The 14,421-nt window shown below is 35.7% G+C and overlaps 1 protein-coding gene across 3 annotated transcripts in view; it reads left to right on the plus strand.

Moving 5' to 3' along the window:
• LOC136040886 (glycerol-3-phosphate dehydrogenase [NAD(+)], cytoplasmic-like) overlaps positions 1-14,421 on the plus strand; it is a 63,342-nt gene that overhangs the window by 17,604 nt on the left and 31,317 nt on the right. For all 3 annotated transcript variants that reach the window (XM_065725294.1, XM_065725292.1, XM_065725293.1), the window contains exons 2-4: positions 127-181; positions 9,904-10,081; positions 14,233-14,373. In XM_065725294.1, coding sequence (XP_065581366.1) covers positions 141-181; positions 9,904-10,081; positions 14,233-14,373 — 360 coding nt within the window. In that variant the 5' untranslated portion in view covers positions 127-140. The remainder of the gene's footprint in view (positions 1-126; positions 182-9,903; positions 10,082-14,232; positions 14,374-14,421) is intronic.

A 14,421-nucleotide genomic window follows, 5' to 3' on the forward strand; every position in this document is an offset into this window, starting at 1 on the left:
TAACAGGTTTTCATCTTGGCGGCAGACAGAATTTCTCAACTCTTCTGGATGATCTAGCTAAGACTGAGAGAAAAAATAATTCTCTCTGTTGTTTAAAATACCAAATTTAATAATTTTCTTTTTCAGGACAATTTTCCAATATGACTGGACTAAAAGTGTGCATTGTTGGATCTGGTAATTGGTAAGTACATTTTAATACCTCTAGTAATTTGTATCATTAAAAATAAAAATAAAAAACTGATTATTTTCAAGTTAGGAGCTGTGAAATTCTAGGGGTAAATTAGGACCAGCTTATATTACTGACCTACTAATAAGGTGAACATTCCCTTCGGTGCCTTTTTTATCCTCTTTCCGAATAAGCCCTTTACGGACCCTCCAATATGATACCCGCTTCTCTTATTTTTGGTTGTAGGCTACAAAAGGGCTAAAAAAAAAATCTACTTAAATATATGCAGAATAATTCTTATTAATACATTTCAACTGCAACCTCACTACAGCTCCCCCTCCCATCTCGTGCGCAAATATATATCCTGTATTATCTATTTCCCAAGTATTTCCTGGTTCTCGATTTCGTCGGTATATTCCTTTTACCTTATTCTTAGGTCAGTAATGTAAACTGCCCCGCTATGTTTGATCCTAATTGAGTTGTGTGAGCATCCTTACTTCAGTGAAGTTCAACTATGACTTCGAACTTCGAGGTTCGAACCTGGACTTTTAACTGAGTCCTGGTTGAAGTTCGCTGAAGTAAAGATGCTGGTTCTAGTAAAAAGAAAATACACGTAACTTACGAATTAACTCACGTAACGAACTTCTATATTCGTATATTTTTATTGCGTATATGAGGGGTTTGCCCCCTCGTCAATACCTCGCTTTTTAAATTAAAGTTCAAATTTTGTTCCAATTCTTTAAGAATGACTCCTGAATCTCAAAGGCTATTTAATTAAAATGAATAGCTCTTTTGAAATTACTAAAAATACTTTAGCGTAAAGAGCAAGGCATTGAGAAGGGGACGAACCCCCTCATATACGTAATAATTTCCGTTTGCTTTAACTTTGAATGTTGTTCCTTGTTTTCATTTGAAAAAACTTTTTTTTTTAATTTAGTTCCTGGACGTTTTCGAATTTATGCAGATTTTGATTTTGGCTCACCGTACATGAATAATTAAAACGAAATTTGGTTATTAATTTTCCTCTTTTTTTGGCTAAATGCCTTTCTCAAAGTTTTGATTGGACGATTGAGAGAAAAAAGGGGAGTGGGAGGGGGCCTAGTTTTCCTCCATTTTTTTTGGTTACTTAAAAAGACCTCTAGAACTTTAAAAAAAATTTCTCCTAATAAATATACGTAACTTACAAATTAACTTGCGTAATGAACTTCTATGTTCGTGGATTTTCATTACGGATATAAAGGGGACTCGCCCCCTCGTCAGAACCTCACTTCTTACACTACAGTTCGAATTTTTTTACAATTCCCCTAGTTAAGAATGTACAATTCCCCTAGTTTTACAATTCCCCTAGTTACAATTCCCCTAATTAAGAATGATCCCTGAATCACAGAGATCCTTTAATTAGAATAAATAGCTCTTTTAAAATTAATAAAAATATTTTAGCGTAAAGAGAGAGGTATTGAGGAAGGGACAAACCCCCTCATATACGTAATAATTTCTGTTCGTTTTTAGTTTTAATGGTGCTCCTTACTTTCAGCTGGAAAAACTTGTTTTTTTGTTTAATTTGTAATTGTTTTTTTAAATAACGCTAAAAAAAATCCAGCGCTCTCTTCACGGAAATTCTCTACTCCCATTATAAATTCCTCTGTGGAAAGGTCCTCTCACCTAACTCTTTCCGCCCGAACCCACCATCACCAGAAAAATCCCCCTGAAAATGTCAGTATACTTCCCAATAACCAATGCTGTACGTAAACAATTGGCAAAGTTCATAACTTGCAACCCTTCTTCCAAGGACTGTGTGGGATTAAGTCGTCCTCAGAGACATAGTTATTAGATTTTTCGAATATTGTGAACGAAATCGCTATCTCAAATTTTTGATCCGGTGACTATAGGAAAAAAATTGCGTGGGAGGGGGCCTATTTGCCCTCCAATTTTTCGATCACTTGAAAAGGGCACTAGAAATTTCATTTCCGTTAAAATGAGCCCTCTCGTGACATTCTAGGACCACTGGGTCGATACGATCACAACTGAATAAAAAAACATAAACACGCATCGATGATCTTTCTTGTGGCAAAAAAAAAATACAAAGTATGATTTTCATTTAGATTCCATGACTTTTAGGGGATATTTGATAATTTTGGTGACTGGTGTTTATACCCCCCCCCCATAAAAACTCCTAGAAAATAGCCCTCCCCTGCGGAAAATACCCGCCACCTAAAAAGTAACTTCCGTAAAATACCCCCTCAGAGTGGAAAATACCCCTCCCCCGAGGAAAATACCCCCCACCCAGTAAACACTCAGATAATAATCTCCCCCCTCCCCTTGAAAAATAAGGTATTCCAAATTTGAGAATTTTATTTGAGTTTTTCTTTTTTAATCTCCGAAGGGGGAAGGCATTTTGGTACTTCGTGTATTTTACGCCACTCGCTTAAGTTTAAACTGTGTAAAACTTGAGAACAAACTGGTTTCTTCGTTAGTTTTTTTTCAGCTTAACACGAGACGAGACAAAGACAAGTGACATAATAGATGTGAAAAATACAGTTTGTGTTGTGTATTTACACATATGGGGGGGGGAGTAAATTATTTTGACTGTGTAAAGTCCGAAAACAATTCTTGCTTCATAATATGCAGAATAATTGCATCTAACACATATTGCGTGCAGTCCCGCTATATGTACCGCCTCCTATTTTACAAAGATATAGCCCAAATTTGTTTCTAAAGTAGCGAAGAAACCGGTCTATCCTCCGGTTTTACACATCGCATGCTTGAGTGAGTGGCGTATAATACACAATCGGTTATTTCTCTGTAATTTCATCTGATTTTTGTTATTATTTAATTACTTATTGTAAAAGCCTTATTAAGCCTAAAATGCGTAGAAATAAATTCAAATAATTTTCCAAGTTTAAAACTACCACAAATCACCATCAATAACCCAAACCCAAGACGAACATAAAATAACAATAAATAACAGATTCAACTTCAAAACGAGCAAAAATTAATATGAAAGTTCTATAAAAAGAAATCGGAGAGCGAGGTCTTGAGGAGGAGGCAGCTCCTTTTATATACAAAACAATTTCTATTCGTTTTAAGGTTTGATGCTGCTCCATACTTTCAGTTGAAAAGCTTGTTGTTTTTTTTTATTTGATTACTTACAGATAATATTTGTTATGGGAAACATAAGTTATTAAAGAAAAGTAAAAAGCCTCATTTTTATCACCAAAAATGAGCAGAAATAAAGTAAAATAATATTCAAAGTAAACTCTGTGGGCTCATATATTGGCCAAATTATATGTTTCCCATCTATTCTGTCGCTTTCTTTGTCTTGTCTTGCGCTAAGCTGAAAGAAACTAACGAAGAAACTGGTTTGGTCTCGAGTTTTACACAGCGTAAACTTGAGCAACACTACGGAAAATAAAAAACTAAACTTTAATAAAATTATCAAATATGGAAAGCCTTATTTTCCAGGGGGCTATTTTCCACGGAGGTATTTTTGCTGGGGAAGAGGATTTCTGACAATTCTTGTTTTTATTGGACACCATAACATAGGATATACTTTCTAAAACTCATAATTTTGGAAATGCTTACCTGCCAAGAGAAAAGAACCTATTTCCCTGTTATAAAAATTTTAAATCCACCTACAGGTCTAAAATTGCCTATTGTTGATTTGTATTTATAAACATAGCGAAAATAACAAAATTTCTGCTGAAAGATTATATACCCAAAAAGAAATATATCTTTAAAAAAACACAACGCTTTGCTTTAAACCCTGGTCCCTATATTGGGAGTCGAATGCTCTTCAAATTGTTCGCTAAAAATCGATCACCCCAAATAAATGAAGTTAAGATATTTTGGAAGCTAAAAAATTTTTTTTTTGATTATTTTCTAAATTATCTAAGTCTGTCCCATTATAGGAACCGATATTTACTACTACTCAGGCGCAGAGTCCCAAGCCGCATGAGACCAACACAACTGAGCACACGCCTCCTCCGCCCCAATCTATTTAAAGCTTCAACTATTACCCCCTCTCATGAAGTTGGGGTTTCTATTAATGCCCTCCTTTCGACCTCTTCCCTTTCCGTTCGGTGACGACCCTCTTTTCTTTTGGCTTAGGTCAAACGTATGCATAAGACTATCTTTAGACAGTTCCTCTGGAGAACACTTAACAAATCTTTCTCATCCTTTGGGGTGTCTACGTTTGAAAACTGTACTTGGCAGCTATTACTTCCTGTATTCCTATCTATTTATCTTAGTTCGGTTATTTTTCTCCCCTTTTCTCCCAACTTTTCAACCTTGAATGCACACCCTGCGACTTGATTATTCTAATTTTTACATCCTCACTGCATCTCCCGTCTAATCACTGCATCTAATTGACTTCTTTTTACATCTTCTTCTTTTCTTTTTTCCATCCTCTTCTTTTCTTTTTTATATCCTCAACGCATCTCCCATCTAATCTCTGCATCTAAGCGACTTCTTTTTTACATCTTCACTGCATTTCACATCTAATCACTGCATCTAAGCGACATTTTTTTTACATCTTCTTCTTTTCTTTTTTACATCCTCTTCTTTTCTTTTTTATATCTTCACTGCATCTTCCATCAAATCACTGCATCTAAGAGACTTCTTTTCTTTTTTACATCTTCTCTGCATCTACCATCGAATCACTGTATCTAAGCGGTTTCTTTTTTACATCTAAAAATTTTCTTTTTTACTTCTTCACTGTATCTCCCATCTAATCACTGTATCTAAGAGACTTCTTTTCTTTTTTACATCTTCTCTGCATCTACCATCGAATCACTGTATCTAAGCGGTTTCTTTTTTACATCTAAAAATTTTTCTTTTTTACTTCTTCACTGTATCTCCCATCTAATCACTGCATCTAAGAGACTTCTTTTCTTTTTTACATCTTCTCTGCATCTACCATCGAATCACTGTATCTAAGCGGTTTCTTTTTTACATCTAAAAATTTTCTTTTTTACTTCTTCACTGTATCTCCCATCTAATCACTGTATCTAAGCGACTCCTTTTTTACATCTACTAATTTTCTTTTTTACTTCTTCACTGCATATCCCATCTAATCACTGCTTCTAAGCGACTCAGTCTTTTAGAATTAACTTCCAAATCTATTTCTAGCCTCTCTTAAAACCTCAAAAAATTCATTAATAATAGGCCTACCAATATTTCTATACGGGACGCTCAAATAATCTACCTAATGTAAGTGTTGAAGAATTTGGCATTCCCATCTGATTCCATATTCTTCGTTAGCTTTTCTCGCGTTCCTTGGAACCGATTCTATAAAACTAAATTCACATAAACGGACATTGGAAATAAACCATGTTTATTTCTTGATTCCACGCCTAACCTCGACTAATAAAGCTTTTCTTTCAGCTGAATTAAATGCCTACTCATAATCTACAAAACAGATAAAACATAAAATCGCGAAGAAAAGAAGAAAATGAGGACAATAAACAGCCAGTGAAAAGGTTGAAAAATTACACAAATATTTCGGTCAAGACCTCCCTTTGACCATCCTCTGTGCGGTCAAAGTTGCGTCCTCTGTGCAGTCTCAGTGCACTGAGGACGGTCAAGTGGAGATCTTGACCGATATATTTACGAAATTTTTTTACATTTTCACTGGCTTTTCATTGTTCTCGTTTTCTTCTTTTCTTCGCGATTTTATGTTTTATCATGATTAGCCAGTGCGGTCTCAGAAATTATTTATTATAAAACAGAGGACTAAAAGGTCTGACAAGCTTTGCCGCCCATAGTGATTTATCACTATTTCTAGTGATTTTTTATATTGCCTAGACGAAAAAAAAACCCACTAAATCATCAAAATTACTGGATTATTGAAGAAAATCACTAAATCAAACAACAAACTCACTAAAATCTAACGATACTCTTTCACTGGGTGGCAACTCTGGGTCTAACAACCAGAAACTACTAAATTAAAATCTAAGAGTAATCAGTGGATTGGTGAATCCTCTTTTCTTCTCAGAACCACGCTATTCTTCTCTTAAAACTTTATCTAAAGCACGTTTTGGTTTAACTAGCTTCGCCACACTAAAGACCCATTAACGATTTGATTTTTTATAGGATTTATCAAATATTCTCATAGAATTGACTCAAAGTTGCACTACCTAAATATCGGTATTAGTGGACTCCATTGTGAATGGGCCTTAAGCAATTTGCTTTCTACAGAAATATAGCTAATGTCTGCTCTAGAGGCGAAATATTTCAATGAAAACAACACCTATCCAATTTGTTATTGATTTATCACCGGTTGGATCACTAGACCTTTTTTTTTTTACAAAAAGTTGATTTTCAACAATTTTTGTCTTTGTTTTTATTGGGGTTTGGCGGAGCACAAAGTGGGTGGTGAAAACGTAGTTAAGCTTGACTAGTTGAATCTTAGAATACCACCGTCATAGAAGAGATGCGTAACCTGAACTCCGGGTCAATTGACCAAAAGTAAGTTCAAAAGTGTATAGCTTGAAAAGTATAACTGGTAAAAACTTTATTCACTGCAAATAATGGTGTCCTAGGGAAGAGTGCTAAGATAGCAACTAGGAATATTAGTGAAAAAGCTTTAGGTTTAATAGAGAGTAGAACGGGTTTGTATAAGAATTATATGAATGATAGGTCGCATGAAAACAAAAGGAATGTAAAGAAAGTGGAGAAAGCATTAAAATATGAACTAAGGAGATGTAAAGTGGAGGCGATGGATAAAATTGCTGAGGATCTGGAAGATGCGGCTAGACGGCATAATAGTAAAATACTATACTGGCATGTTAATAAATTGAAAGGGTGTAGCCAATCCGGACTAGTCCCAGTTAAAGATAGAAATGGGGCCACAATTAGTGATAAGGAAAAAGTTAAAGAAAGATGGGTGGAACATTTTGAGAATGTGCTAAACCGAGATACAGTTGCAGGAAAAGATATAGATGAAAATGAAAAAGTTTGTGATACCTTGGATGTGAAGGAAGATTTGTTTAGTGAGGAAGAATTAGCGACAGTACTAGAAGGATTAAAAAATAATAAGGCCCCAGGTGCTGATAGTATGATTAATGAGTTCCTTAAATATGGTGGCTCTGAGGTTAGGAATAAGCTACTGAAGATTATGAACATGATTTTTGAAAAAGGGGAAGTACCCAATGATTTTAGGAAAACCTTAATTAAACCACTGTATAAGAAAGGTGACAAGAGTGAGTGTCGTAATTATCGAGGCATTAGTCTGGTCTCTGTAGGTAGCAAATTACTGAGTAATATGATACTTTTTAGACTGAGACATGGTGTAGACAAAGTTTTAAGGGAAGAACAATGCGATTTTAGAAAAGGTAGAGGATGTGTCGACCATGTTTTCACTCTTAGGTTAATAATTGAGAAGTCCCTTCGTTGTCAAACACCTTTGGTCCTTAGTTTTATCGATTATGAGCAAGCTTTCGATTCTGTTGATAGAACAGCGTTAACAAAGGTCTTATCGTTATATAGTATACCAGAAAAATACATTAAACTGATCTGCGCTATGTACGAGAATAATACTGCTGCGGTTAAGGTAGGAAATGAGGTTAGCAACTGGTTTTGTATTAAATCAGGAGTTAAGCAGGGTTGTGTTCTATCCCCCTTTATATGGATCATTTTGATGGACTTCGTCTTAAGGAGCACAGAAAAGGCAATTGGAGACCATGGAATCAAATGGGGAGGAAGAACGCTCCTGGACTTAGATTATGCTGATGATTTAAGCATATTAGATGAAAGTGTGAGCAAAATGAATGAATTTTTAGAGGTTTTACGAGTTCAGGGTGCTAAAATAGGCTTGAAAATTAATGTTAAGAAGACTAAGTCACTAAGGCTAGGAATAAGTGAAGATGAACAGGTGACATTAGGTAACGAAAAGATTGATCAGGTTGGGAGCTTCAGTTACCTTGGTAGTATTATTAGTAAAGATGGTGGGAGCAGTGAAGATGTTAAAAGTAGAATAGCTAAAGCTCAGGGTGTTTTTTCACAGTTAAAAAACAGTTTGGAAAAATAGAAAGATAAGCCTACAAACCAAGATTAGAATATTGGAAGCTACAGTGATGACAGTGGTCAAATATGGCTCTGAAGCATGGGCACTCCGAAAAGCAGATGAAAATTTACTAGATGTTTTCCAGAGAAATTGCCTACGGATTGTTCTGGGTACCCGGCTGACTGAACGTATTTCAAACAGTAGGTTGTACGAAAGGTGTGGTTCAATCCCGCTTTCTGGGGCTATAATGAAAGAAAGGTTGAGATGGCTAGGCCACGTTCTACGGATGAAGGATGACAGATTACCGAAGATTGTCCTTTTTGGCCAACCGTCTGGGGCTACACGGAAAGCAGGTCGTCCTTGTCTGGGTTGGGAGGATGTCATAAATAAAGATTTAAAGGAAATGGGAACTTCCTGGGAGGGTGTAAAGAGGGAGGTTTTAAATAGATTAGGTTGGAGGAGGAGTGTGCGTAGCTGTGTTGGCCTCGGGTGGCTTGGTGCTGCAGTGAGTTATTATTAGTAGTAGTAGTAGTAAATGAAAACTTAATTATCCCACTTCTAAAGCACGTGCACAAATAAACACAAATGTTCCTAGTTATCACACTTGACGCAAGCTTCTAACATGTCGTTGGACAAACCCGACACATGCAGTATGTAGAGGCTCAAAGGGTCTTTAAGGTTTAGTGGTGAGGAACAGAACTTGATTACTTCGGGATTAGCGAGTCAAATGAATGGCACCTTTTGAAAGACTAGGGGTTAAAAGAGTTATGAGTCGAAAAGACTCACAAATTGCCCAGGTGTTGGGACAAACCGGACACTTGCAGTATGTACCTGCTCAAAGGGTCTTTAAGGTCCAGTGTTGAGGAACAGAACCTGATTACTTCGGGATTAGCGAGTCAAATGAGTAGTACCTTTTGGAAAATTAAGGGTTAGAAGAGTTATGAATCGAAAAGACTCACAGATTGCCCAGGTGTAACCTGGCCAAGTAAGAGGAGCCTGTAAAAGTTCGTAACAAATTTCTTGTTGAGTATCATCAAAGAATTCCATCTGTTTATGTTTGTCTCAGCAGGCTGTGACGGTTGTGGCAGCAGGCTATGGAAGTAAATGACAAAGACATTTATTTTAGCGGGATTTAGCTACACTACCGTATGGTCAATTTGATGGGAACTCTTTTTTATCTCTTAAACTGAATCACAACAATGTTGTAATTTCGTCAATTTCCTGCGGGGAGGGGCAAAGTGGGAGTCCCAAGTCAAGTAGAAATGACAGTGGAAATTGAAAAATTAGCCCTATAGTTCCATAAGGGCAAACGTATACTAAAGAAAACTGATCTGTTTCGGTGGATGCTTGAATTATTTAGGTTTATCTTAAGTTTTGACAAGATTTTTTAAACTGAATTTCAGCTGGGGGCTAATAGGGGTCTGGTCCACCTATCAAATTATGCCTATGTATGACAAATGACAAAAATGTATCACTGTTTGAGATAACGATTGTGCAGAACAATCTAATGGACCGGACGGTAATGTTTTAGGGTTAAACCAGCTGACTAGTCTATGCTGGTGGTGTAAAGTGCGTTGCATGGTCAGTAGAGATAAGTCAATCTCTAAGCATGAGAATCATGAGGCAGTGTATTGGAATCAGTAATTATTAGTGGCAAATGACTTAATTGGAGACGAGCTACCCAATCTGTTATAAATATATCACTGTTTGAAATATCTGCATTCAATTTTTATAGGGGCTCTGCAATAGCGAAAATAGTTGGTGGCAATGTCATGAAATTTGACAAGTTTGACAAGCGAGTGAATATGTGGGTATTTGAAGAAATGATTAATGGACAAAAATTGACTGAAATCATCAACACAACACATGAAAATGTTAAGTACCTGAAAGGCATAAAATTACCCGAATCTGTGGTAAGTACCTTCTATTTTATACCTAGAGTCTGAGAATACGCTAAAATGTAAAGGTACTAAATCTTAAAATAATGAAATTAAATTGCGAATTGGTAAGGTCTGAACTAACACAAAACTTACGTATCTGAAAAAAATAGGAAAGGAAGGGAAAATTCAATTTGTAATGAATTTCCCTATTCAGCTAACTTAATTTTTGATAATAACGGTTGTCAAATTTAAAAAAGAAACGTCAGTGAACACTCAGCGAAAAATAAGCTAAAAACATATGCTACCAAATAGCTTATGAAGCTGCCATTTCTCTCTAAAATATATGTTTTCGGTATGTTTTATATTTTATGTTTGAAATATGTTTTCGGTAGTCAACAGGATGTTGGTGTTTGATATTTAATGTGGAAGAAGCGTTGTTAAAGTTAACTAATTAGTTTTACTTATTTATGCTCACCTGTCTAGGTGGTATCACTACAGAACTGTGATGCTGCCCTAATAATTCAAAAGTTTGGGCCTGGTGGGGAGGAGGGGCAAACAGAGGTCTGGGAGGGGAAGTTTCCCCCCTGCCCCATTGCAAATTACGCCCCCGTTCCACAGTTAAAGGTCTTGAAAAATCTTGGGTACAATATTAAATTTACCGAATCCATGATGAGTACCTTCTGCTGCTCTATGTAGGCTATAGTCTTAAATTGCGTACAAGGTTTAACTGACAGAGCCCTACTTGCCATAAAATAAGTAGCCTAACGAGTTGTTCTTGATGCGTAGAGGGAATACGAAAGAGAAAACCATGAGAAAATAAAATTGAATACCCAACTCCATCTAAATATAATTTAAAACCAAATCAATCAGACGAGCGAAGAAAGAAATAATCCGATTGGTAAGAAAATAAAGCATAAAACTACAAGTTTAGTATTAACGGCGAGAAATGGATAGACTGGAAATTTGCAGAGCCATCTATTTTAATGGTCATTTCATATCTGTTGCTGATTTTATGTCATCTCTCGTTTACTTAATTTTTACCGCATATTTTCTCTTTTTTGAAATTCATGGTTTAGCTTATTTATTTATTATTTTTCATAATTTTGGCTTTAAATTTTTCGCTCTTCCATTTAATTGGGTCGTTTTGCTTTTACTTCCCTTGCACTGACGAACAATCATTTAAGCAAGAAAAATGGGGACTTCAGCAGACCTGTTGCATCCGCCTTGACTTCTCATGTTTTTTTTTATGGTCTTCCATTTCATCCTGACATTTTTTACATTATTTGTAATTTATTTTTAAATTTTCCCCTCTCCCTGGATCGCATCCCTCTTACCTCTGAAATAGGTCACATGATGCCCTGATAGAACCGAATCGCGCTTGCAAAAGTCAATCAAATTAACTTATTAGAAGGTCATTTGCAGGACCTGAAATATAACCCAGGACATGCGCAGTACAGTATTTCGCCTAGGGGGTGTGGCACAGTTATGAAAAATGGAAAAATGAATAAAAAATGCAAAAATAGAAACGGTATAACGGTATCAATACGTTGTACTATAATTTTTGTCTCTACATATTCTCGCTTATTTTTCAAGGGGCTGCTCAACAGTCAAAATAGTTGATGGCAATGTACTGAAGTTTAAAAGTTCAACCATAAAAGACCATGTGTTTCAGCCCTATTTCTGGAAGCCTAGACAAAGCATATAAAATGACGAAAGAGATCTTACCTTGAAGCAAGATTTAATGGTTTCTTTACTATTGGATTTTGTTTAAATTTGAGTTTTCTTTCGTTTTTTCTTCTTTTTTATAGCATTTATTTCTTCTCTTTTTGTGTTAAGTTTTTTCTCTATATTACAAGGCTGAAATCTTTTAAAGTGTAGATTTTTCTTGTATGTACCCAACTACCTTATGTCATTTGCTGAAAAGATAAATTAGAAGTCCCTCATCCCCGTAAAAAGCCTTTATTCCAATCAAATTGACGTTTTCTTCCTTCTATATATGCCCGGTCTGATTGATGTAACAAATTTTCGTATAGCTTGTTAATCAATAGCTTCTTAAACAGCGCTGTTTTCGCCTGAAATTCTGAAAGTGATAAGAGAATCTTCTAGAATAAAATGCCGTTACCCAATCCTTATTAGTTTAGTTATGTGGAAAGTGCTAGACAATATAGAAAGAATTAAAGAGTTCAGTTGTTTAGTTTATTGTTTAGTATGTTGTTAAGTTGTTTAGTATAGCTGAAAAATCAAACAATTATGTCTTTAGGTGTAAAATGACCCCCCCCCCCCACACAGTCCGGGGAGAGTGGCCTGTAAGCTATGGAATTCGTTCATTGTTTATGTATAGCATTTGTTATTGGGAAGTATACAGGCATTTTTTATGGGGGGGGGTTATACTTGGGGTGTATTTCTAAAGGGAGAATCTTTCTTTGGGTGTATTGACTGTTGAGAGAATCACAGTCAAAGAGAATCTTCATAATAAGAATGAGAATCCAGCAACACCACTAACAATTCAGTGTTGCGGAGCAGATCTAGCAATATTCAAAGCATATTGATTAAAATTTCAGTTAAAATGAAAGGCGGAAGAATGCATAGGTCAAAATAGTCAAGAGTTCAATAGAGGAAGGGAAGAACGCTTGTGCCCAAAGCGTTGGTACACCTGCCTAATTTCAATACGATGTTTCTACTGCTTCTGCTAATACTGCTAACAGGTCATTCCAGTACCGAGCTGCCTGAGGTCACCAAAGCTGGACACTCTTCTTCCACCCCAACCTATTCGAAGCCTCTTATAAACCTCCCTCTTTCCCTTTATGAAGTTTAAACCTTCTTTTAATGACCTGTCTAGAAGATACATCTAAAGAGAAATTGTGCGCCAACAAGTCCTGCTATTAATTTTCAAAGATTTTGATTGTGCAACTGGTAATATTCTATTTTGAAGAATAAAACAACAGTAAAATTTAATAAATTTAAAGGATTAATTCAGTAAAACTTAGGACATACCCCAAATGAAAAGCAGTTAGGAATTTCCTAGCCACCCTTCCCAGATCTTTCTACATGACATCATATTTCAATCATATATTTATATTTGGTTCAAATCTTCTTTTAAGTTCTTTCTTTTGACCTATTCTCCCTTCCATTTTGGGACGACCTTCATGTCGTTTGGTCTTAGATGGGCATTACAAAAAATATTCAAAGATATAAAAGATATGTAGAAACATGTATTTACAAAGATATACAAAATACTAAGATATACAATATACAAAAATATATCCAAAAATATACAATCTTTTTTAACTATAAATCTTCACCTATTGAACGTTGCTTCTACCTCTGTCTATTTTTAGACCCCTTCAGAATGGTTTTTACTAATATCAAGATTTTGTAGCATTAGTTTTTGGAATCATTTGAAACCAAATTCACAATAATGACTTAGCTAGCGTCCGGAACTAGATTGAGCCAAAAGTGTAGTTCAATCGATTTGAGCTTACGTAAGATCGAGCCAATCAGAATTTATCCATATAATCTTCCGATTGGCTAATACCCAAATCATATCCAGATAGACAAAAAGCTGTGAAAAAATAAATGAAAAAGTAGAATAACCTGTTAAACCTAGTCATCTTCAAGAAAGCCTTCTATTAATTCAAGCTTTTGATATTGTTGTGACAAAATTTCCAAGAGCTATATGCAAGCCACGTGTGCAGTTGGCAATAGCCCAGAAGCACTATCAACCACAACAATATAGTGGAATAAAAAAGAAGGGCAATGATGGGAAGAACAACTAGAGCTTGAGAGAGCTTAAGAACAGTTGTATGACAAGAGAAAGAGGGTTTAAATGAGATCTATAAAAATAACTGTATAGTCGCAGTATTAGTTGATTCCAGCGTTTAAATTATTTATTACGAATGATAAAACCTGATTATTTACATCAGTTGAAACCGGGTTTCCAAACAGGTTGAATGTCGGTATTAGTAAAATATCCTTTTGAACGCTGGAATCAAAATAATATTATATATGTTTACCAAATCCTAATTGAAAGAGTAGTAATCGATACAGGGAAATACAGGGAATCGATACTAAATGAAAAGTAGTGGCGAATCGATACAGGGAAGATAATATATAAACTGGAGCTTGACGCTACCACAGTATGGCTCGTTATTATTATTATTTTTTTTTAATATGTCGTCTTCCAGTTCGCTGTACCTGATCTGGTTGATGCGGCCAAGGATGCTGATATCCTAATTTTCGTACTACCTCACCAGTTTGTAAAACGATGCTGTGATAGTCTTGCAGGAAAACTGAAATCTGGTGCTGTCGGGATTTCTCTTATCAAGGTAAGCAGCATTTCAAATGTATATCTTCTTCACCTTCATCACATCGTC

The sequence above is a fragment of the Artemia franciscana genome, chromosome 21 (genome assembly GCF_032884065.1).
Source record: "Artemia franciscana chromosome 21, ASM3288406v1, whole genome shotgun sequence".
In the NCBI taxonomy this organism is placed as follows: Eukaryota; Metazoa; Arthropoda; class Branchiopoda; order Anostraca; family Artemiidae; genus Artemia; species Artemia franciscana.